Source organism: Oxyura jamaicensis, chromosome 4, assembly GCF_011077185.1.
Source record: "Oxyura jamaicensis isolate SHBP4307 breed ruddy duck chromosome 4, BPBGC_Ojam_1.0, whole genome shotgun sequence".
Taxonomy (NCBI): domain Eukaryota; kingdom Metazoa; phylum Chordata; class Aves; order Anseriformes; family Anatidae; genus Oxyura; species Oxyura jamaicensis.
Genome location: NC_048896.1, coordinates 78563974 through 78588556, shown reverse-complemented (window position 1 = coordinate 78588556; position 24583 = coordinate 78563974). Strand labels below are relative to the sequence as shown.

Sequence of the window (24583 nt, the reverse complement as noted above, 5' to 3'; positions counted from 1 at the left end):
GGAGACCAATAAGGTTGAAGAGGCAAATGAAGAGCTCTAGAGAAACTGCAAAAAGAATGGATCCCATTCCACAAGGGTTCTATGTACAGAAATGAGTCCTAACAGATAAGGAAATTAAATTAACATAAGATAGTATTCCTCAAATTATTTTCAGATAGATCATGGCAATGAAGTTCTAACTTTTTAGAGAGATTAATATTTTCAATTGTGCAATGCTTCAGTACTTATATCTTTGGGTAGATATTAAACGAAACCACTAAGACCTAATCACTTTTTTTTTTTTTTTATGTTTAAGCATTTCACCAATCGAGAGCTGAATTAGTACCAAACACCTAAAACCATTCTTTTCCAATCCATAAACCATTAGTTACACAGTACATCTTAACTATAGAACAACTATTCAGATTTCATAGGTAACTACAGCCTTCCCTGCCCTTTGCTTAAAAATATTAATTCCAATTTTCTATTCTCCTCAGTGAGGACCATCCCTGGCATAATTTTTAAATACAAAACTATGCACAGAAATCTACATAAAGATGACTATATGAAGATGAAAATGCCATATATGGCCATTTTGGGGGCCATAAAAACACAAGTATCCCTAAAAACTTAATTGCAATTAATGTACCTATAGTGTATAATGGCACTTTTTTTTTTTTTTTTTTTTTTTTTTTTTTTTTTAAAGTCATCGATTCCAGTCAGAATCACTGAATGGCTGAGGCCTGGAAGGGACCTCTGGAGATCACTTGGTCCAACCCACTGCTTGAGCAGGGCCACATAGAGATGTTTACTCAGGACCACGTCCAGGAAGCTTTCAAAGATCTCCAAAGAGGGAGAATCCACTACCTCTATGGGCAATCTGTACCAGTGCTCAGTCACCACACAGTAAAGAAGTGTGTATTGATGCTCAGAGGGAACTTCCTGTCTTTCAGATTTTGCCTGTTGCCTCTTCTTCTGTCATTGGGCACCACAGAAAAGAGCCTGGCTCAATCCTCTCTGCACCCTCCCCTTACGTATTTATAGACACTGATAAGAAACCCTGAGTCTCTTCCCCAGGCTGAAGAGTCCCAGCTCTCTCAGCCTCTCCTCAAAGGAGAGGTGCTCCAATCCCTTTATGATCTGCATGGCTCTTTGCTCAACTCGCTCCATTACGTCCATGCCTCTCTTGTACTGGGGAACCCAGAACTGGGCACAGTATTGCAGGTGTGGCCTCATCAGCACTGAGGAGAAACTTTCAGTCACTCTCAGCCTTCAAAAACTTACCATTAATAATTTCCATTCTCAGCTTCCATCATAGAATAGCATTCCTCTCGCACAACTCTGCAAAAAACAAACCTGTGTGGTGTTTCGTGTTCGTTCTCAAGTTAAATGAATACAGGAGACAAGGAACAAAGTCTTTATCTACTCAAGATTTTAAAGCACTTTTCATGGTAGGCTGAGATGGTACTTACATGAGCTAAGAATAAATCTGGTAGCTGCATCATCTGAGATAATTGGATATGGAAGCATTTTAGCAATGTTTAAAAGAAGCATAATCACTCTGAACAATACACTTGATTCCTTAAGATAGAAAGGCATTGAAAGGTGTAGTTTCTGAGCTTGAAAAATATGGCAAAGACTAAATGAAATTCCTTTGGCTTTGTGGTCATTTCTATAGTGAGTAAGAATAATACTAGAACCCACAGTCACGGTGTGCAAGGAAAATCCTACTCAACTGCGATGATCAAACTACAAACGTTCTTACAGACATTCTTAAAAGACTCTGTAAGCTGCACAGCTTTGGCGCTGTATTTCAGAATTTCAAATTCTGGTGCCGTAACAAACTAATGTAGACCAGAGAAGGTACGGATGCTCTGACCCTGCAAGTGTTCAACATGACGATGGATGGGGCTTTGGGCAACATGATTTAGTGGTCTAGTGGAAGACATCTCTGCCCACAACAGGGGTGTTGGGACTAGATCTTTAAGGTCCCTTCCAACTTAAACCATCCTACAATTTTATAATGTAATATAAAATGTTACCCAATCTCCATACTGATTTATACTCTTTGCAGTGCTATTAACAGTTTCTCCTCAATTATACTTAATGCTTGGTGATGATGATTAAATCTTAGGAACATCTCTGACAGAGAATTTGACTTTAATATTTTACAAGATGCAATTTTGTTGAAATCAATATGTACTCTGAATATTTTACTGTATTTTAATAAACTTTTATATATAGGCCCAAACTTTAACAAACATCCTTAAAATATTAGCATGGTCCCCAAGGGTGTCTCCATAAATTCCCTGAGCTAGAAAGAATCAGATTTGAATTCTGCAAAGCAAATGAAGCTGTAATTCAACAAACACCCAATTTCTGGGCCTCTGGAGAAGTGGAAGGCTCCCACAGTGCTGTCTGATGTGGACATATTTAGCATCTCCATTCAGATTGGGGGTGTGCTTTCAGAATAAATCACCTAGTACTCCTTAGATACCACTTCTTGGTTCACGTCACAGAATGGATTTAGAATGCACAAATTGGATTCTTTTAGATGAAACTAAGTAGGAAGATGTGTTCCAGAAGATCACTTAATGCACTGCAACCATTAGCAGGTATTCAGTCCATTGAACTAGCCTAGAGCCAGTCTGAGGTAAAACCTTGTAAAGTTTTTATTCATCATTACTGAATACCATTTCATTCTGCAAATCCTATTTCCCAAATTTAGGCTTAGCCTGAATGCCTAGACTGAGAAAGTCATGATCTTCCTACTAAGCCATCTCAATTTAATTTCTTTGTCTCTTACCAATTATTTTTCTTCAATACTTCAGAAATTGTCCAGCAACCTTATTTTAAGATGGCGAGAATTTTAATTAAAAGCATTGTGAACCTATCACCCAATGAACCATGCAATTCTTCTTACAGCACTATCAAAAGGTAAGTAATTGCTGTCTTAATAGCTTAATAAAAGGTTAATGACTAGTCTGATAAAAACTTTTACAAGAACAGGCACAGCAAATACAATACAGTGCCTGCTTTATTTCCAGCTAAGGTCTTGACAAAGTTCTTCTGAAGTAAAAAAGCAATGCAAGGTTGATGTATTTATTGAACATTTAAATTAAATTCAAAGGGAGAATAAATACCATGAAGGCAAAGCCACACAATGTATAAAATGCATTAGTTGTGATGAACGTTAACCCTGTGAAGCTGCCAAAGTATACACAAAAGAAATGATGTTATATATATACACAAGTATAAAAATCAACAGTGTAACATTTTCCTAGCAAGGAAAACGCGAGGAATGTTGAATGGTGTAAAGTCAGAGCGACAGCTTGGTGCCTCTAGAGGACTGCCTGATAAAAGGCTTTGTCTGGGCTAGTTAACACAGCTTTATCACGCCTCACAACTGAATTCAAACACACAGTTTAATTTATTAACATCCACAGAGGAGCTATCATGGAACTCTCCTGGATCCACAAGCCTAAAGAACCATACCCCTAAACTATCAAACTATAAAAAGGAATTTTGAAATTATAGATAATTAAACCACTGTGGTCATTTGCATGGAAGTACCATTCTAATGGCGATTTTAATCAGGCACTGGGCAAAAAGTTAAATACTTTTGGAGTATATACACCAAAAATTACAACCAGAAAGGCTTAAGCTTGCATAAGAGTTAAAATACATGACATCTTTCTTGATTAAAGTCTTAGATACACCAGCCTTGAAAAACGAGAGAGGAATGAGCACACACTATTTTACCATTATAATAACATTCAGTAAGACACTCGTATAAAGCAGAGGCATATCTTTTCAAGTGTGAGATAGTACACCACTGATAAAAATAACCTGAATAACAAGTGTTTGAAACTTCAAAAGCTTCACTATTGCCTGTGACATTGACTTTTCATGTTAAAAATTTGTTTAAAGTAACTGTCTTCAGTTTTTCTTTGTGGAAAAGAAAGCAAAGATGTTCATGCTACATTTAAAATATTCAAGAGCTAAAAGAAATCCTAAGAAAACATGCAGTTCATAAAAAGGTCACTGTCAAAGTTTTCCCTTCACCTATCTCCTTTCTGAAGGGAAGGTCCAAATCTAACACCTGGAAAGCTGTGCAAGTTCAAGTTATCCTTCCACCAATACCCACTCAGATCACAAAAGATATAAGAACTAGAGGCCCATGAGAATCCCCTACAGTCTTTCATCAAGTTTCCCACAGAAATAAGGAAGAGCTGATTGTTGTTATTTCTTGTAAGACAATGGCTCCTACCCCATTCCAAATTCTTGAGATGCTTTGTACAAAAGCAAAAGGTTTGCTGCACTGCAAGGATGCTTATTTTACAGTGACTGCTCCTCACATCCAACAGTAGCTGGGAGATTAGGATTTCACCTCTGTCGAAGACATGACTCCTACTGAGCACTCATAGGATTAGAAGAATTGCCATCAACAGGGGCAAGATGAAACCTCTCCTACGTACAATGCAACAGCTCCCAGAGCTAAGTTGAAACCTGCACTCTACTTTTATTTTTCCAATTTCAAACACTGTGGTTAGCAAACAGGTCTTGAAGTTAGAAGATAAACAACATTCAAAGATCCATTTGTAAATTAGAAAACATGAGGTAGAGTTCCACAGAAATAATCTATCCTATAGAAGCCTAAACAGTTTTTCTTCATTCTGTAACATTTATGTATCTGGGAGGTCCAACACTGCTGAACACATGAAACGTGGAGTGTTTTGCAGAAGAGGCAGCCGTTCTTACTTTAAGATATAAACAAGACAACAGTCCGCAATATTTATGGAATAATGGCTTTGTTCTATTCAGTACTGTAAAATCTGGGCTAGGTATTTCATCGATTATGTGTACCAAGCTTTACAAGGAAGATTTACTTCAGAACTAAGAAAAACTTTGTACCAGCAAAGATAAATTCTGGAATGGATTATCGAGCAATGTTATAAAGCACACAGTACTGGTGGATTTTAAGTACACATTAGAAAATGCTGTCTGTACTAACATATAAACACTTGTTTCTGCCTTTGGCCATCAGAATAGATAACAAGACTTCTCAGCTTCTCTTTGAAACTATTTTTCTGTAACTCTATGTCTCTATTGCTTTTACCTGAAAATTACAAATAAATCTGTTGTAATGAAAAATTTGAGCTGCATTTTGCATTAGCGTTCTGCCCAGAGTAGACTGCTGTACAGCTGGATGTAATCAGCATTCAGAGAACATAAACCTAGAAACTTGACTATGTCTATTTATTTCATTATGAGACAGAAAATCGACAACTTTCTTGGTGGTGGTGGTGTTTATTTTTTTCCCCCTTAAAATACAAGCATTGTTTGAGAAACTATTATCCAAACATACCAGCATTCCTTGAAGAAGTTTTGTTTCCATATAGTAAGTAAGTAGCTGACTCTTAAAAAGACAAAGTTACAATTTTAGTGGCCTCAACACAGAAACAGACTCTACTTAGATAGCTCATTTTGTTTCACATATACTTTTGCATTACATTAGCATTATAAGGTGCATTGTCAGTGCAGCTGGGTATCCTATAAAGCTACCATCTATCTTTTTCTGGTTTAAGAACTTACAGACCACACAGGAAGAAATTAAAGCTTTCCTTCTTTCCTTCTCTGTAACAGGTTTCAGAATCTGAAGGCCTAAAGTCTAGTTAAAACATTTTATTTTTATAAAATGTTGATGAATAAAATGTTTTATTTATCAATAAAGTTCAAAGGCTTATGACAAAGAATATTCTTTAAGTACAATAGGATGATTCTCAGTTGTAACCACTACACTGCATTGCAACTGTCATAAAATCAGCCCTTCTAATCACAATGCAACAGGCACTGAGGGATCAAGAAGATCCATATTAATTGCCTCAGTGCAAGGTGCATTTAATCAATATGCCCTCTCTTGGAATGCAAAGTGTTGTTTTAGTGTTGTTCCAACAAGAAGGTGGCATCAGTTTATGTAATTAACTGTATGTTTACTATTGAATACACATTTCTTCTAGGACTACATCTGCAAAATGGATAACCTACCATCTATACAAGCAGCATAGTTAAGTTGCCACTCACCAAATAACAGTTTGATAATGCCATCGACTTTTTGCTGTTGCTTTCAGTGAGGAATTTGCTTCTTAACTGACAGCTGTTTCTGCATGTATTCTTTGTGATGCAGCTTGCTGGAAAACACACCATTAGTGTTATGGGTTCTTGAATTTTTTTTTTCTCATGTGTTTTTCCTTCTTCTGAATTCTTTAATTAAAAGTGGCATAACAGGTTGTCATTCTAGTAGCAATTTAAAGTGCTGTTGATAAAACACTTCTTAATAAGATGTTAGAAATATACTGACACCTTTTAGATACCTTTACTTTCCATTCTGAACAGGTCAAAATGTTTTTGCTTTTGTATTTCTTAATATGTGGAGTAGCTTTTGAAACCTCGTGAAGTAAAACATACAGTTAAATTATGATTTTTAATTCATTTTTTTAAACATCATGAGGTTTCATCTGAATAACACCCATATCTTCAGGAAGGAAAAAAGTCACTGATTTCTAAGAAGTCTGTGATGACTCAAAGACTTTCTAAGGATCACTTCTTGTTTCTAAGTCTGAAATATAGAACTGTTTTATTCTATTTTAGTAACAGAAAATTAGCTGAATGCAAAAAAATATGAAGTATAATGGAGGCAAATATTGTTACAGGTCTACAAAATGCCTAAATGTTCTACAATCTTGCAAGCCAATTAAGCAAGGTATTTTAACATGCATCTGTATGATTTTTAAGTCTCACTAGCTTATGTGTTTAAAAAAATTAAAGTACTAGGGGAAAAGTTTGATAGCAGGTATGCCGTGTAAAGAGCCATGTCACCATATACCCTCAATTGCACATGTTCCTTCCTCCCCTTAACCTCATCATATTTTTCATCCTGACTACTGGAATTCAGTTTTACAGAACCCGCATAGATACCTACCAGTTCACGGAAGACATCACATTCTCTTCTCCTTTGACTGACAATCAAACAAAGTTGAAAGAACCATGTAACGTCTAAACATCATGAGACTGAGGTATAAGATCACACAAGGAAGGAGAGAGAGGGCTCTTTTGGTTGAGGGGTTTATGTGCCCCTTCCAAGTGGCACCCAAACAGAGGCAGAGCAGTGAGACATTGCTTGAACTATTTGGAGGGTCCATCTTCTCCTGCAAAGGGGATATTTACCACCACATAATGAAAGGGCAAAACCCATGCCTGTTTACAAAATCCATATTGATATTTGAACTCCTCTTTCCCCAGTGCCCAGGTAGGGAAAGAATTGTGAAGTCCTACAGAAATGGACTGAAAGCAATGGCTTTGAAGAAAAACAATGAAGTGGGTTCATAGGTCCTACCCACAGTTCGATCATTTGCCCAACTCGGGACAATAGCCTGGGAAGACAGTTGCACAATATGACATATACCAAAATGCAACAGAGGACAAAACCAAAACCAACAAACAAACAAAAAACCTCCCACATTCATTACCATCAACACAAAGATCAAATAACATAGTATATAGTATAAATATAGTATGTATTTATAATCAATCTAGTAGCATAAAGACCTCTGTATCTAAATCATACCATTAAGTTGTAAAAGAAAGTATTTTTTTATTATTATTATTTTCCCCTCCTTAGGCATCTTAGATGCTGGTAAACAGCATACCCTGCCTGTGCACCTAAGAGACAGTATATGCATGTATTCAATTACAGCATATCTTCAAAAAAAAAAAAATGAACTTCATTATATACTTGTTTCACTTACCAGCAGGTAGACGCTGCCAGCACACAATACTCCAGAGAAACAGTCTAGATTTATCCTCAATAGACAGCATTACTACGTGTGATACTTTTTATAACACTGCATCACGGAACAAAATCTGGCAACCTCAGATGCCCACAAATCAACATGGAAAAGGAAATAAAGAAAGAACATAAAGAATTGGATATGTAGGGTACCATTCCCTTACTGAAAAGTGGAATATATATCAATAGACAGAATGATAAAGGACATCTGGGGATCACCTGACAGGTATACTGTTAAAACTCAAGACCTATGGAGATCTGAGGAAACACCTATCATATTGTTACCAGCATTCAATAAAGCAAAACATGATTCCATCGCTGGATCTACTTGATATGCATCTCCTATATTGTTTCAGAGGAATATTCTTTAAGGATTTTTCCCCCATGTATTTTAGATAAACCTGATTCGCTTAACTCCAGTGAAAGAGAATAAAACAGCAGATCCCACAATCAGCTTGCTCAGATACCCCCAAAGCAACACATAAGTAGGCATTTCTGGATCTTTTTTCTCTCCTTTCTTTTACCTGCTAAGAAGTGGAGCCCCACGGCCCAGCCTGTCGTTATCCCTTGTGCCCACTTGTGCAGCACACACACAGTGCATCCCTCCATGGTGCTCAGGCTCTACGTGCAGGGGCTCACCCCAGCCCACCCCGATGCTTCTAGCCTGAAAGAGTTGGTAGAATGCACCTTGGCATGCTCTGCAACAAACCATCTCGAAAAAAAAGTCAGTCCTTTCTAGGATGTTCTGAGACCATGAGCAGTAGTGCTCACACCAAAGTATTACAGAACTAGTTCAGTTATTTGGAAACTGTGATCATACCTTGTTAAATTACGGTACTTAGCCTGTTTACAGGCTCATCTACATACTATAATATTCAAAATCTTCTTCTTCATTTGTATTGACACTTGTATCTGACAGATATACATATCACAACTTTCAGAAGGTCATAATTATATCCCATTCAAACAAACACACACCCTGCATTTTCCCTCCATTTTAACTTACTTCATTCATTTAGGACATTCTCCATTTAGTGCAGTTCTTTGTTGTATTACATTTAGCTCTTGTTTGGCACAATGCCGCCTTTAAATATGTTTTTATTGTAACATATGTTGCAATATTGTTAAAAATTCTAAGAAAGTCAAATAACTATATTTAAAATCTAAAACTCCAAATTACTTAAATTTTATAAAATTTTCCTCAGGTTTTTCAATACTGATTACACCGAACTGAATTCCTAAGTGCTTGTGAGATGGGATACAGTATAATTTCTTTGTTAAAAAGCATCACCTGGAATTAAAACTCAAAGCAAAAAAATATAGAGGCAATACAAGCAAAGAACAGGACATAATGTTATACTGCAACTTTTAAAAATACTTTTTAAAATTAAAGACTATGTTTTGGTGCACAAACAACAAAATTAAAATTATATATTTCTATACACCTACAGGGATATTTGTCAATATTGCAGCATCCATGTCTGCAGTGACTCAATGATTTCATCTGAATCATATTGCTTCTGCTCTATTTAATAAAACCATTCAAGGATTTGGAAATCAATTGGTACAGATTGCCAGAACCATTTATGTGAGAGCATACAGAGAGTCAAATTTCTTGCAAGAAACAAGTTAGGGATCTGACCCAAGGTGTCCTCAAGTAGCACAGCATGAGCATCACTAGCTTCAATGTTTCCTACTGTAGTCCTTTTATACAGCAGGGAAAAATAGCTGGAATGCAACATATTACTGTGATGCCCAGACAGCAAATGCACCTTTGGCAGCACTAGCCAGGTAGTACAAATTAGGAAAGCTCCCCAGATATTGTATCATTAAGAAACTGGAGAGCTAACGAAGGGGTGCTTAGACATGCTGTTCAGTTTACTGTTAGGCATGTAGACAAGTGATTCAGTAAGAGGTTTTGGTCATTTGACTTTATTTCAGGATATACTAGAGCTATAAAGCTTTTAATTACCACTAAGTATTTCCAGCACAGCTGTTTCCTTCTTTTACGTGCAATCATGTAATCTTGATCTGTGTTTCAGTTCCAGGTTTAGCGTTCTCCTGATTTGCACAAATACGAGGGCCCAAATCCTTATTCACTGCTATTATTCCCACAGGTATCAAAGGGTATATAGGTATAGTAATGAGATGCAAATGAGTTACTGTGCTGAAGTGCTCTTCTGGTTGTTTTCACTTCGGGCAAGAATAAATGACTTTAAAAGAAGAGAACAGCAACAGCAGCACACCACACTGTGACAAATCAGAGCCATCATAATGTTTTATGGCTATTGCTTAAAATTCTAATAAATCCTAAATGTTTCTTCCGGATTATAAGCAAAATCAAACTAATTCAAAAATAAGAAAAAGATTTGTTGCACTAAAACCTCATGACTAAAGTAACATTCATAAAAAATATCTGCTGGAAAGACAACTGAAAATTGAAAGAACAAGATAATGGCCCTTTTTTTCCAATCATTAAAATAGCAAGCACTTTCCTACTGACAGGATGAAATAAAGCAACCACCTTGCAGTCTATGTCTTAGGACATTTAAAACCTTTAATTTTGTCTAACCATTTCTATGCTGTCACCACTTAGTCATTTTGTGGCATGCTGATATAGCGGGCTCTAGAGTGCTGGACACTTCATGGTGCTTGGGAAAGCTTCTGGGTTTACATTTTATTTGGTTAAAATATCTGGCCTACAAATAGAAATATTTTCTCCTGTAATAAAATCCAAACATCAAAGTGTGAAGCATTGTTCTTAACAGGCCAAGACATTTATAGTTAAAAATTCCCTATTATCGTGCCCTGCACCTGTAGTTCATTTCTCCAGCGGACACACAGGCATCTATGACTTTAATTCCACTGTCTGTGTCACTGCAGCATAAATTCCTTTAGAGGTACAGTTTATAGTTGTGATTCCCTGTTGTATGTTTTTAAGTTGTTTTATAGGTGAAAAAGAATACAAAAGAAAAGCAACGCTATATTTATTTCAGACCTCTGACAGAAAGCTAGCTCCTTTTAATACCATATTAAGTCTCTGCTAGTCTGCCAAAAATAAAACACAGTATGTGTTCAGATATACAGCTTTTATTCTGTGTTTGGGTTTATTCTTAGAGGTGAACGGATTTGCTATATTTTTCAACCCAACCACATATTTTAAACTGCTGCCAATTTATAGTTTTCTACGGACCTTTCAGAATCATAGCAGCAAGGCTGGAGCCCAACCTCCTCTGCTGCTGCATGCATGAAGGCGGTAACACCGAACTCATCTCCCCTGGAGAGAGTGAGAATGGGGAAAAAAATCACCATCTATATGAGCCCATGATACAAGTCTCCTCCAATACAATGACAAAATAATAATTAAGAACATCACAAAATAATTTGATTCCCTGCTTTCCATAGTTCTACAGACAAAAAAAAGTATGTACATTGCATATTTTCACATCTTCTACATTGTACCTGGTGTAACCAGTGAGCAACCTGGGCCAAATGCTTCCTAGCCAGCCAAGCAATAGCAAGCAAAGATCAGGTAAAACAGGATTCTAAAGAGACAACAACTATCAAAATGTTAACACCTATGTCAACCTTTTGTCCCTTCACTTTTGACACAACCACACATTATATAATTCAAGCCAAACCTTATAGAGATATAACGTCCAAACAAGCCCATTATGTTCACCATTATCTATCTCCAGGTGTGCTGCCATGACACACACGCAAGAAAGAAGGTCTTTATATCTGTGACCCTTACTCCCCAGAATAGGCCCAAACCTATTAATTAAAGGATTGTTATTTATTAGCACACACCACTTGATTCAGACTGTATTGACTACAACTACTGGGGTGGGGGGGGGGGGGGGAGGGATTTGGCTCCTGGACCAGTGCACAACCTCGTGCCAATATTTTCTCTCTCATCTCAAATAGGAGTAATGGCCTCTGCTAATAGCAGACAATAAACGACCAACATTCATTTGGCAAGCAAGGTTTCCCATACAGTCTATTTCAGTGCTCTGTACACTTGCAAGAGAGGAAAAGCAGAATTTGGGAAAGAAGGATAGTAGGGCAGGCTGGCAAGAATGCAGATATCTATGGAACAGTGAAGCAATCAGGCGTTGTGGTATTTTTAGATACTTTCTTTTTCAAGTGCCAAAGATTCTGAATAAATCACAATGGCAAACAGGATGGCTGAGATGGGATAAATTACAGCTGAACGGTACGCAGATCAAATATTCAGCTCCAACCCAAAGCATGAGTCCTAAGTGCATATCTGATACACTGTAAAAGCTTTCCACGACACATGCCATCTACTTCTCTTACGGCTACATTAACTGCTAGACCCTGCATCTGCCTCTATATATTTCACAAAGTCTAAAAACACCTGGAGTCAATTCTCTAAACTCTATACACCTGAAACTTGTCCAGACATTTGGTTATTTGCATAAACTCTCCTATTGTTGTTAGTAACTTTGATACACAGAATAATGAAAAGTATATTTTCTGCAAAGCCTATAAAATTGATACTGGTGGGAGGCCAAAGCATTTTCGGCATTCATATCAAATATGGCTCTCAATACAAGAATTTTGCATGTAATCACTGCTTCATGTGCTCACTGAATGCAGGAACTGGAAATGGAGGCAAAGACCAAATATTATACAGAGGCTTACACTGCATTTAGGTCTCTCAAAACTTCAGTTATTTCCTCTACCCTGCAGGAGCAGAATACATTTGTATAATTTATATACATGTTTTTAAACTTTATTTGTAAAGATACCTCCCGTATTAGAACAGGAGTCCATTTAATGTATTTCTTCCCTCTCATATTTGTCAATTTCACAGAACTGCATGGAATTTGGAAGCAGCATTTCTGACTGTGGATCCTACAAAGAGAACATGTCTGTGTTACAGAGGGCTCAGGCACAGACACAAGATCCACTGGATACAGGTGCACAAGATAAAACAGCCAGAAGATCTATCGTATCTAAGATGACACACACAAAGAGTGTTAAGGGACAGCAGATCATTAGTGGCCAAAGTGACACTGACTCCTGACTGACAGCACACCCTATGGATGGAGCTCCTAGACCCAAAGCTCTGACATATTTATTGGTGGAAGTCGCCTGGGAAGTCACCACCTGCTTTTCATTGTGTCAGGTGAATCCCAACTTGGCTATGAAGGACTTGGCCCAGTATATACCTCATTATTCCCATATCACTCAATAGGGTACACTTTTCTTTAATATCAGTTGTACCTGAAGTGGTATAAGAAACTGCTTTTTATTCCCTCGCTCCCACCTTTTTTCTTATCGTTGTCTTCCAGTGCATTTTTTCCTTACTTTCGTCATTTTTCTTGCCATCACTTTTCCTAAATTGTTATATTTAACTTTTCCCTTGTGTAGTTTCTTGTCCTTCTGTCTCTGCTTCCTTTGTCTTCTAAGAATGCCTCAAGCAACACGAGCAAACCATTCATTAAAATCAAAAGTGAACGCTATCGCGCAAGGATCTCTCAGAGGTATGGCAGAGAATACCAAACTAAGAAAACTTCAAGTTGGATAAATATGTTTCAATAGTACTAGTCGTTCTGTCTTCTGCACATACTGTAGAAATGACAGCCTCTTTTCTGACATACAGAATTTGACACTGCCATATCTAGCCACAGAGAAAGCTTCAAAACTTGTCATAAATTTACTTCACAGCTTTTGTCAAGATTCCTGTTGTTTGAACGAGGAAGGGCATACTGGTCAGCACAATTCCCATTTTGAACTTCTGATACTGTGAAGTAAAGCAATCAGTGCACACAAAGTGCCTCATTCATATTAGTCTATCCCACACCTTAAATTTGTCCTAGACATTCAACCCACAGGACACCTTTTGCTTAAACTTACTCATACAGGTAGCCGCATGAACTTTTTCTAATAGTCTCCCTCTGCTCTTCTTGTTTTGCCAAGACCCTTCATTGCCTTTACCTAGTAGCGGATGAGTTTTGGCTATCAGTACTACAAACATAACTTCCCCACGGATAACACATTGATAAAGACTGTTTCATGGGGCAGAGGGATGAAACAGTTCGTCTTTACAATGGCTGAGTATTTCAGAGAGGAAGCATTTTACTACTCAACAACTCCCAGTGGTGCTGCAGCCGACGCTAGCTTGAATGTAAAAGATGTCCTCCAAGCTGCAATACAGTAAACATAAGGAGAACAGTGGCCAAAGGGCATCATTACTCATTTAAAGGTACAAAGTGGTTCCTTTGTTGCTAATAATTTTCATAACTTAAGCTGCTTGTGTATAGCTTGGGCTTTATTTCAAAAAATGAAATGGAAGAACAATTGCACTTCTTTCTGTTGGTTTTATTTACTGAGCCTCATGCACCACCATCAAACCCCTACAACAATTCTACTGCAGACATCACCATTTAAAAAATAAGTAACATTTTAAACATTGTTTGTATTTGAAGAGAAATAGTGATAATAAATCTACTGAATACTTCCTTATTAAGCAGCCAACAAAGGCATTCCAAAATGCTGATGGCCCTGGAAGGGAGACTGGAGAAGAGAAGGGTGAAAAGAGAAGTTCAGATCAAAAAAGGAACAAAATTTTGGGACTATGAACATGTGTGCACTTCTTCATATAAGGAGGAAGCACAGAGCAGTGAAACTGGACACTGACTTTAATAAGAATCAAGCTAGTGATAAGATATAAGTTGAGTGGTGATCTCAGGTATGTCACTCTAAGATAAGAGGCTACCTCCTTTTAGCTCTGTCATTTTTATTGAAGTTGAAACAGAAGTTGAAAAAATAAAAATAACTTATTTCTGAGAGATGCTTTTCCTACATTAACTCATGTTTCAGTTAGATTTTTTCTTACTTTAAAACAGTGCAAAAGTGTATCTTAGCACTGACCACTACAAGCTTAATATGAATCAAATCCTTCCTTCATTTCTAAAAATGACAAGACATACATATCAAGAGAACCAAACTGAAACACATGCATAATGTACAGCTCAACAGAAAACATTTTCTATAAAAACATCATCTTGATATATCACATTATTTGTATGGCATGGATTCAGATAATATTTCCCCAGTTTACATACAGATGCTTTCCCGTTACTGCTAACCATACCTGTAAGATGAAACATTAAGTTGCAAACTCTCTTTATCCTTCAACACCTACAGTAACAGCCCATAAACCAAATTCTGCCTCAATAGCAGCTGCGTAAATCCACTGCATCTGAATTATGACCTGAGCTGTGTTTTCCCTGAACAGTCCTGCTGGGTGGTTGTACAGGTGTAGCTAAGAGCCTGCCTGGTGTTTTCCAATGATGGTGCATGTGTTAAGAGAAAACAGACTGACTTTCTGATATTTAACAGAAAAGAGCTGTAAGGCTGACAGTGGTATGTGGAGGGACATGTCTAAATTATAACGTTAGGGCTGAGATCTGAAAAGCAGTGAGAAGTAACACAACATCACTTTGGTGGCTGAGCCCCTTGCTGGATAACCGTAACATATATTTTTCTGAAGCTTTAAAGAAATGCAAAGCCAGTCTAACAATTGAGCTGATAACCTAAAACTAACTGCATACACACTTGCAAAAGTTCCCTACCCCCAAAGTAAGTGATCGAGTATCCTGTGTGAAGGGCTACAAGCCCTATCAAATGAGAAAAGCTGGGACACTGAGGAGAGAGAAAACCGAGTGCAATCCAACAGAGGGCAGGTGGCTCTGAGCCTCCTCTGACAAGCAGAAAGACTACTTAGAAACATCAGCAAAGAGTGGGACTCAGCTGCGCCTTTCAAACAACTTCACTAGAACGCTGTTACTCTACACTGGCATTGCACAGTTTAGGAGAAATCTAGCTTTCCATCTTTTTAGAGAGCAACTTTCCCCTATTTTTAACTGGCTATTTTGCAAAGTTTTTCAACTAACTCTCCAACCTTCTGTTTAACCACCTTACCTTGAACAGCACACCTTCTTCAGCAACAGCATGTTACACACATCGCACCCACGCAGCTTCATTTCTAAATAAACCTGTTTCCTACACATGCTGGGAGAAAACTCCAGCACCCTGGCAGTGATGGACCACAAAGCATGCTGTTCTCCTCCCTAAGGCACAAGTTATTTTGTAACCTCCCTTAGCTGAGCGCTTACTGCAAATTGCAGTACAGACAGGAGAGAGGCAGCAGGTATCCTTCGGCTCAGAACGAGCTGGTCTCCATCAGGTAGTTATGCAAGGAAGGTACAAAGGAGACCAAAGCAGGGAGGTGTGAGTGGGACTGACCAAAATTACCTCCTGGGAGTTAGCACCAGAGAGGACGAGAGGTTCGTACCCAGCCCCAGATCATTTCAGCGAAGGCAAAAGTACCAGTTGGGTCACAGCAGGCACCTTACGGCGGGCTTTGCAAAGCGCTGACTGTTCCCCAGCCCCAGATCCCAGGCATGAAGCGTTTGCTTACCGTCCCCATAGTCACACACACATTTTCCCAAGACACCACAGATGCGTTTCCCGCATGCAAGCAGGCAGCTCCCCCCTCTCAGCCCCACGCCAAGTTGCGAGACTTGCTGCTGAAAGGTGTGGGGGGGAGAAACCCCAAAATAACTACGAGGGAAAATAAAATAAAGGGGGGAGAAAAATAAAACAAAATCCCCGCGCCCCCACGCTGCTCCCGTCCTACCGCCTGTGGAGCTGGCCTCCTCCAGCTGCGCCGAGATGCTCTCCACCCTCCTCACGTTCATGCTGGGAGCCGCGGCGGGGCCGCGGGAGCCGGAGCAGGGCGGAGCGGGGCCAGGGGGCGGCGGAGCGGAGCCGGAGCGGAGCCGGAGCGGGATCGGGGCCCCGCCTCGGCGGCGGCACCTCCCCCGCCACCCGCGGCGGCGCGGCGCGGGGCGGGCCGCGGCGCGGGGCTGTGGGGTGGCCCCAGAGGGACCTATCCCGGTGCGGTCCCCGCCGGGCAGGGAAGCACGAGAGCGGCTCCCTGCCCTGCCGGAGCTCCGCGGGGTGGGAGGCGGCGCCTGCGGCCCGAGAAGGGCGGGCCTGGCAGCGAGGAAAGCCCCAAGGGAGAGCCCGTGAGGGCTGGGCAGGGCCGTGCCCGCCGCCCTACGGCTTCACACAGGTGTTCCCTGCAGCACGTGTCCCGCCCCGCCTCGCTGCCCGGGCGCTGGCGGCACCGAGCCCTCAAATAATGGAGCTCCTCTGAGTTGTGCTCCACGAGCACCTACCTGTGAAGGGTTAGCAGGGGGGCTCACAGCGCTGCTGCTGCCCACGGGTGCTTGTTGGAAGAGCTCCTGGGGTGCCACCAGCTCAGATCTGAAAGAACAAGCCTGCAGCGTGTCAAACCCGCTCCTGGTTTACTAAATGCTGTATTTGGCCCAATTACGATTGGTTGTGCGATAGGGTATGAAATGTAGGAGGCAGCGTATGGAGCATAGAAATAACACCTGACATAAATGGCTTATTTGGAACTTTGAACAGATCTGGGAGGAATTCAGGCAATTGCACTGAAACCAAATAGGTCCTGCCCAGTGAAAGATTTGGTCATTGCGCTTAAAGAAAAAGGGAAATGGCATTTAATAGGCCTTCATAGTTCCTCTAATGTATAACGGCCTTCCGTTATACATTATACATTATAACGGAAGACTCCTACCTTCATCTATTCCATGGGACAAATCATGTATGTTTTCACTCCAGAATGGTGGGATAACTGAGTACTTGAATGGGCAGACAGAGAGCTACATATAACATTAGCCAAGAAAAACTCATTGTTGAATAGCTTCTGCCAAGTGATCTTTTTTGATAGAAATGCGTGCATTGCTGCAGGTTTAGGAAAGACTGTGAAGAGTCAGGATTCAGAGTACTGTATTTGCATCAAAAGATTTTCATTCTATAAGGAGAAACCTCGGGTAGCCAGGATATGGCTCCCCTTCATGAGAGAAGTTCAAAGGAGGGAGAAGAGAGACTAGGATTTTGTTTCACTAATCAAGACTTGAGCTAGTTTACTATCGAGAACGTAATCTACCGATAACTCTAATTCATCACAACTTTGCAAGAGCCCTTGGTGTCATACGTACATAGTTTTCAGATTGAAGCAATTCTGATTTATGGCTGTCACCTCCTTTTGCTCACTTTGCTGTACCCCAACGTTGCATCAAAACTCTGAGAGTTATGAAAACAATCTAAATATACAGGAGCAGCTGGTCATAACAGAGTGAGCTAGGGAAAGAATGGTAGTAATACATCAAAAACACCTTTGCAGTTGCCAGGTAAGATAGATATTTGTCTTGTGTCTTAGAAAGAATTATGGGTATGCAGCACAGCACGCAATGTGAGCAGTACAGTGTCTATCGAGTTTGTACAGAGAAGGCAGTGTGTGTAACCTTCATGATCAATTGTGTCTGAGGCAAAGAAAAAAGAAAGTGACCCAAATAAACTCAACAGTCTCCATCAATCTACATGCTTCTCCCAAGCTCATCTCCTTTATTTTTCTACTTGGTCTCTGTTTCCACCCACTTGCTCTTCATCTCCTGTTCTTCTTGATGAGCCTTGCTTAAAATAATTTGATCTATTTCCTTTGCCTATTTTTTTTTCCTTTTTGTTCTCTCAGGATATAAAGATTTTTGTTGGAAAAAGCCATAGATTTTCCCAAGTTTCCTTTTGAACTTTTTCCAGTTCTTGGCTGTTTAATTTTCTTTCACCTTCTAAATACCACTTTTATTGTTTCACCACTATTGCCATTGAAATCCAAACATCAGCATATTTACTACTTAGTTACAAATTAGGGATACAGTACTAAAAATGAAAGCCTAGTTAAAAATAACAGGGTAAAACCTCAGTTAATATAAATGAATATAATTTTCTGATTTTGTAAGCTATAACAATAATAGAACCATGCAGATTTTCAACCACTGAGCATCTGTTTTAATTTTAACTAAATCTGAATTATGACAAAGGTTGGCAATAATTCCCAAATGTAAAGATTTAATATGTGTAATTTTGATGCTATATGTAAAAGAAAATATATCTCAATGTGTTTGTTTTTTCCAAATTTGCTTTAGAGGGCAAATTCTTTATTGTTTACTAAATCTGATTCAGTTTTCTCCAATTAGCATGTCAAGACCACATATCTGCTCTATATAACATTCAGTAAAAATTGACATCAACTGTGATTTCATCCTTTCTATATAATTACATTTCAACATATAATTACATTTCTATGAATATAGAGTTTCATTCTAGTTCTAGTTCCTGTTTTTCAAAATGTATTTCTTCCTTTCTTCCTGATTTATTTCAAATACTTATTTCAGAGCTAAATGCTAGTAACACTTTGCTCATATATTTAAGGGTACACGTATATATTAAGATTTCTTCCAGTCACCTATGATAAAATTTCAATTTCTTCTTTTTGAAATCGTCAATGCAGTTTCCACTTGATTTCTTTAGTTAGAAGCTGAATCAGCATATTTTTGTTAGCCTCAAATATAAACTAATTGGAAAGAGTTAACAAGACTATGATTCCTATGTCCAAATCAAGCTCAGATTTCCACGGCTGTTTAAAATATATAATATGTAGAATTAATCATTAAATCATGAAGCTAAACTAGGGATCAAGGAGTCATTTTCATCCAAAAGAGAAAATTAATCAAATCACCTCAGATGAATCAAGATTATTCATCAGGATTTCCAGTGGTAATACTATTAGACAGGACCTGATTTTTTTCCTACTTATTTGTGTAGATGAGAAAATGCTTAGGCTCAGAAAGTGTATAGGAATATCCAAAGATTCAGTCCTTTCAGCCTCTTTTACTCCCACACTGGTCTTGGGACATCTGCAAAGGGCTAACACAGTTAGTTCAGCAACCCAAATTGTATTTGCACTAAGGATCTGAATAATTTATAATTAAGCAGTTGAATAGAACCAATATAACCCCAAATGATTCAGTGCATCCACGTGCTGATGGCCTCCTGAGAAGCCATTTATTTTTCTAGTTCTTCTTCTGCTGGAGAATGGCCCTCCAGGTGGGGCCCTTTCCTGACTCTCAGAAGCTGTCAATTTGTCATTCAGCTTATAGTGCACGTCACTTATTATGTTTTTCAAAAAGATTAAAAATACCATTAAATAAATAAATAAAAACAACTAAATCAGTTTGCCACTCACTTCTAGGATAAATACTCTTCCTCCTCCAAAAATTAATAAAATTCCATTTTGCTAGTTTTTATTCAGGCATGAGAAAGACTGCTGTTTATCTTACCATAGATTTCTAAAAATATTTTGGCTCCAATAAGTGTATTTTATTTATTTTTAGCTTATATTGCATAAGGATGCATCCTAGGAAAATATATATATATTACATATGTATATATATGTGCGCTCTAAATAAGAAAACACTAACTGTAATTTGGCTGTAGTCAAATATTACAAGTGTCTATGATATAAATACTCTAAGTGAGATGTTGCCTACACCTTTGAGAGTCATGTGGCACCCTGACTTAGGGTGTGCATTGTGTTGCTGGCAAGGTTTTGGTATTGGGGGGGTTGCAGGGCTGGTCTTGGGGGAAGTTCAGGGGCTGCCAGTGTTCACGACACTACTGAACGGACTGAGGCTCATGGAAGACACACTCCAGAGCAGGTACCCCCCTGAAGTACTGCAGCCCAAGGAGCAAGTCCATGCCAGAGCAGAGGAAATCCATAACAATGAAGAAGCTATGGAAAAAATGTGAGAAACAAAGAGCCGCAGAGAGAAAGCACTATGCACAGACCCCAGCCTCCTGCACCACCCATCATCCATTCAGTGGAATGTGACCTGCAGTAAAAGCAAGGGGAAAATGTGCCTGGGGTGAATTTGAGCCTAGAAAAGGGACAGGAATGTGCTTTCCTCTACTATTTAAACATTTGTCTTTTTTGTTTGTTTGTTTCTGAATACCCAAATCAAGTAATTAAATATTTCTGTTGATTTTCAATAAACTAAGGTATCTCCCTGAGTTTGTTTTGCCCATGACATTAATTGCTGTTGAATCATTTTCCTGTCTTTTCTTCAAACCACAAGTTTTCACCCTCTTGTTCTTGCCATTTTCTCCCCTGCAGAAGTAGGGAAGAGGGGTGAGCAAGCAGGTGGGGGACAGGCTTGGCTGCCAGCTGGGGCCAACCCAGTACAGCAGAGATAAAGGAGACTCCAAAGTGTAAAATGAGATTGTAGGAGTAGGAAAGGTATCACTACTGACAAGTTACATGTCCCTGAAACAGGGAAGCTTTTATATTTAAGATTTCCTGTTAGCATCCACTGTTTCAGGAAGCATTAGTGCTTTCAGAAAGAGTCTTGCATATTTTGATTTTTGTGCGTATTAAACCTCAACCATGACACTTCAGAAGAAGTGCAGTGTGTATCCCTACCATTGCACAGGAAACATTGAGAAACAATGAAGTCCTGTCCTGGAACCTGACAAGAATTGGCTGTTACTATTATTCTACCTTGTTACTGAAAAGGTGAGAGGAAAGGGTGAGAACCTACTTTCTTTGAAACTCAATTTATTTTTTTGTATTAGCATTTTGTAATAAGTTCTTTAGGGGTCAGAAGCAATTCAATTTACCAGAAATGAATAAACAAGTCAGAATTAGTATGTGGTAACCAAAAAGAGAAGAGAAAACAATTAACAGCCCTTCAATTTAAACTTTGTCTCCAGCTGTAAATCTGCCAAGATATGCTTTGACTTCTTTGCTGGGGCTTTTAAAACAAAACTCAGGGAAGCTAGGGCCCACCCTTCAGTCATTGTCAATGAAAAATAAGTACTCTGGAACACTAAGCTGTGGCTTTTTTTTCTGCTGTTGTATCTGTTTTTTGGCTTCACTGCAGTTTGCTGCAGGTGACTGGAGCTGCTCGGTTGTTGAGTGGTGGCATTTGGTACTTTATCTTTGATTTGTGAGAGTCTTCTGTTTTTATATCTGTGTTTTAACTGTGATTCATGGTTTGTAATGGCCACACTGCAAATAGTTTAGAAGAGAGTCATTACAAACTAATGCAAGGTTATATTTTTTAAGAACCAATGTAATATTCAACACGACTTCGATGTGCTGCTCATAGACTTCCTTGGCATAATCTGTGTCACTTAATCTAAATTGCTATTGAATTGTTTGTTGTCATTATTAGACTGTCACTGAAGTTATTTCATTAGTAAACCTGAGTCAATATAATGCTTCATATTTACATAAAGTTCATGTAAAATAACAGCACTGCAGTTTTTAAGCACCTCATTCTTAGCCTGGCAGATTACAAAACATTTTATAAATAAAAGCATACTGGGAGCAGCTTCACCTGCTGCTGAAATGTAGCCAAATTCAGAGGACTGGCAGCTGAAAAACAGTGCATTAGACAGGTGTAGGTTGAAGAAAAATATTGGCTAATTATACTGTAGCAAACCTATGTTCTTGGGGGCAGGGGGAGAGTCTATTCTTTTTAGAGAAAATAGACCATGGGCTTTAAGATCTCATGTGAAATACCTTTTAATAGTAATCTGCACTATGCTCAGAAGAGACAGGAAAAAAAAAAAAAAAAAAAGCCTAAACAAAAAACAGCAATAAAAACCCCAGAGCTGACCTGGTGTAGGACAGTGCCCAGACTGAACTAGTTTATGGCAGCATGATTTCTCAACACTTTTTCTGGCAGTTTTACATTCAGCTGTATGTTGGCTTCACATTGCTCTTTGTACTTCATTCTCAGCAGGTAATTCTGCACTGTTCCAGTAAACCCTTCTCCCACTCTATTCCTCCCTCTCCCTTCCCTCCATTTCCTTTCCCTTTCCTATTTACCTCACACATCATTTCTTACCAAAAAAACGAGTAACAGCTGAAAGGATAATGGCTTTTATGTTCAGCTAGTGGAGATCAGAGAGCAGTAGTGCTCTGTACAGCCAGCTACAGAATATAACTGAATGCAGTGCTTCATATTTTCCATTTTTAAATCCAGATCCACAGAGTTGCCAGACTACAGGTTTTTAAGAACAAAATTATATGGAGTCCTAGCTAATTCAAAAGCCATTTTATGGAATAACAAACAATCATTAACAATACAAACTTATCAAATTTCAGACTGTTTTAAAATATTTTGATTCTTAAAATAGTTCCTTCTGGGAAATCCAAGAGGGGATATAGTTGTTGTATAGATACATCAGGCAGGTAAAAACCAGTGAGGGGAAATAAAAAAAATAAAAAAATAAAAAAACTATTTCAGCTAAAGGTCATTGTTGACACCAGAACAAATGGTACAATTTAGTATCTATACATTTAAGTTGTGTATGAAACAAAAGTTGCTAAGCATTAAAGCATTCACGAACTGGAACAGCCTTCCAAAATGAATGGGAGGAAAAGCAAAATAAATGTTTCAAGGCAGAGCTTGATAAGTCTGTGAATTATATGATATGATGTTTGTGAAACAGAGAGCTGTATGATCATAAATCATACATGTTTTCCTTTCCTTAACAAGAAAAGCTCTTGAACATAATGCCAAATTCATAATACAGCATGGGAGAAAGGCTACAATACTTATTGCAGAGATTGCATAACAATCTATAATACCAAGAGCCTCTATAATAAACATTAATTCCGTTATGTAATATTCTGAAAACTTGCAGGACACGATAACATAACAGGCTTTCATACTTAAATGGCTGTGACAAGGAAGACAGCAATCAATTGTTCTCTGTGGTTAGAGGCAGAGAGTCATAGGAGAAAGGGACTTAGTTTGCAGAAAAAATTAGTTAAAATTTAGGGGAAATTTTCTAACTTCTAAGATTAAGTCAAATAGTAGATCAATTTTCTGAAGAGGCTGGTGGAATTTCTATCATTAAAGAGCTTGTTTTAGCTCCAATGGAGATGACCTGCTGAAGAAAATCTAGAGCTTTTGATTGTGTCACAGCCCAGCACTATGACAGACCTTGACGGATTTCTGTCTATATATACCTCTATGGTCCTACAGTTAAAAGAATAGTACTGATTGAAGCGAGAAGAGAATTTAGCCAGCAGTGGCCCTCTCTTGTCAGCTCACCATCCTCACTTCTCCTACAGAAAAGGAGAAAACAATCCAGGTGCTCCTAGATTGTTTGGATTTTATCCTATAAAAATAGAGGTGTATTTCCTGATTTTATTTTTTTTTTTAAGATGCTTTGTTTCTTAATTTGCATACCTAAGTATTCTGTTGTCATGGAAATCTCTTCTCTGAAGTCCTTGAAGACCAGTTCTCTTGCTTCAATTCTGTTTCAAATTTTCTGCATCATCAACTAATTTTTATTCTTACTCCAAGTTTCCCATATATCAACTTGTTACATCTAAATGACAGTCTTACCATCTCTCAGGACAAAACCTCACACTATTTGGCCAAAAGAAGAGATATTTCACTTTAGACAAGTGTATTAAGTCTAACACAATGCCATTTGCTGACTAAAATGAATTTATATTTTTAATTCTTTCAGTGAAAGAGCAACCATGTTGATAAGGGTTTGGCAGCTTAGCAAACAAGCAAGAAGTCAGTAATTATGAAATGATAGAAAGGATATAGCTGTAATGAAATTCAGGTAGAATTGCTTCAGTAATCACAGTACAAATATCTTGCCTATGCTCATCTTCTTACATTGGTTGAAGGTAGTCTCACAGTCTGTCCTGAAAGCTGAAATACTTGATTAAGGCAAAAAAATGAATCATATCAGCTTTCCTTCCCCATAAATGCCAACCCATCAGTCTCTTACTTTTCGCAAATTGCAGCCCAGGTAGAT

General features: G+C 38.5%; 1 protein-coding gene across 2 annotated transcripts in view; it reads right to left on the bottom strand.

The window, feature by feature from the left end:
- Positions 1-16657, bottom strand: part of KCNIP4 (potassium voltage-gated channel interacting protein 4) — a 429982-nt gene extending 413325 nt beyond the window's left edge. For both annotated transcript variants that reach the window (XM_035323818.1, XM_035323824.1), the window contains exon 1: positions 16503-16657. In XM_035323818.1, coding sequence (XP_035179709.1) covers positions 16503-16563 — 61 coding nt within the window. In that variant the 5' untranslated portion in view covers positions 16564-16657. The remainder of the gene's footprint in view (positions 1-16502) is intronic.
- Between the last annotated feature and the right edge of the window lie 7926 nt (positions 16658-24583).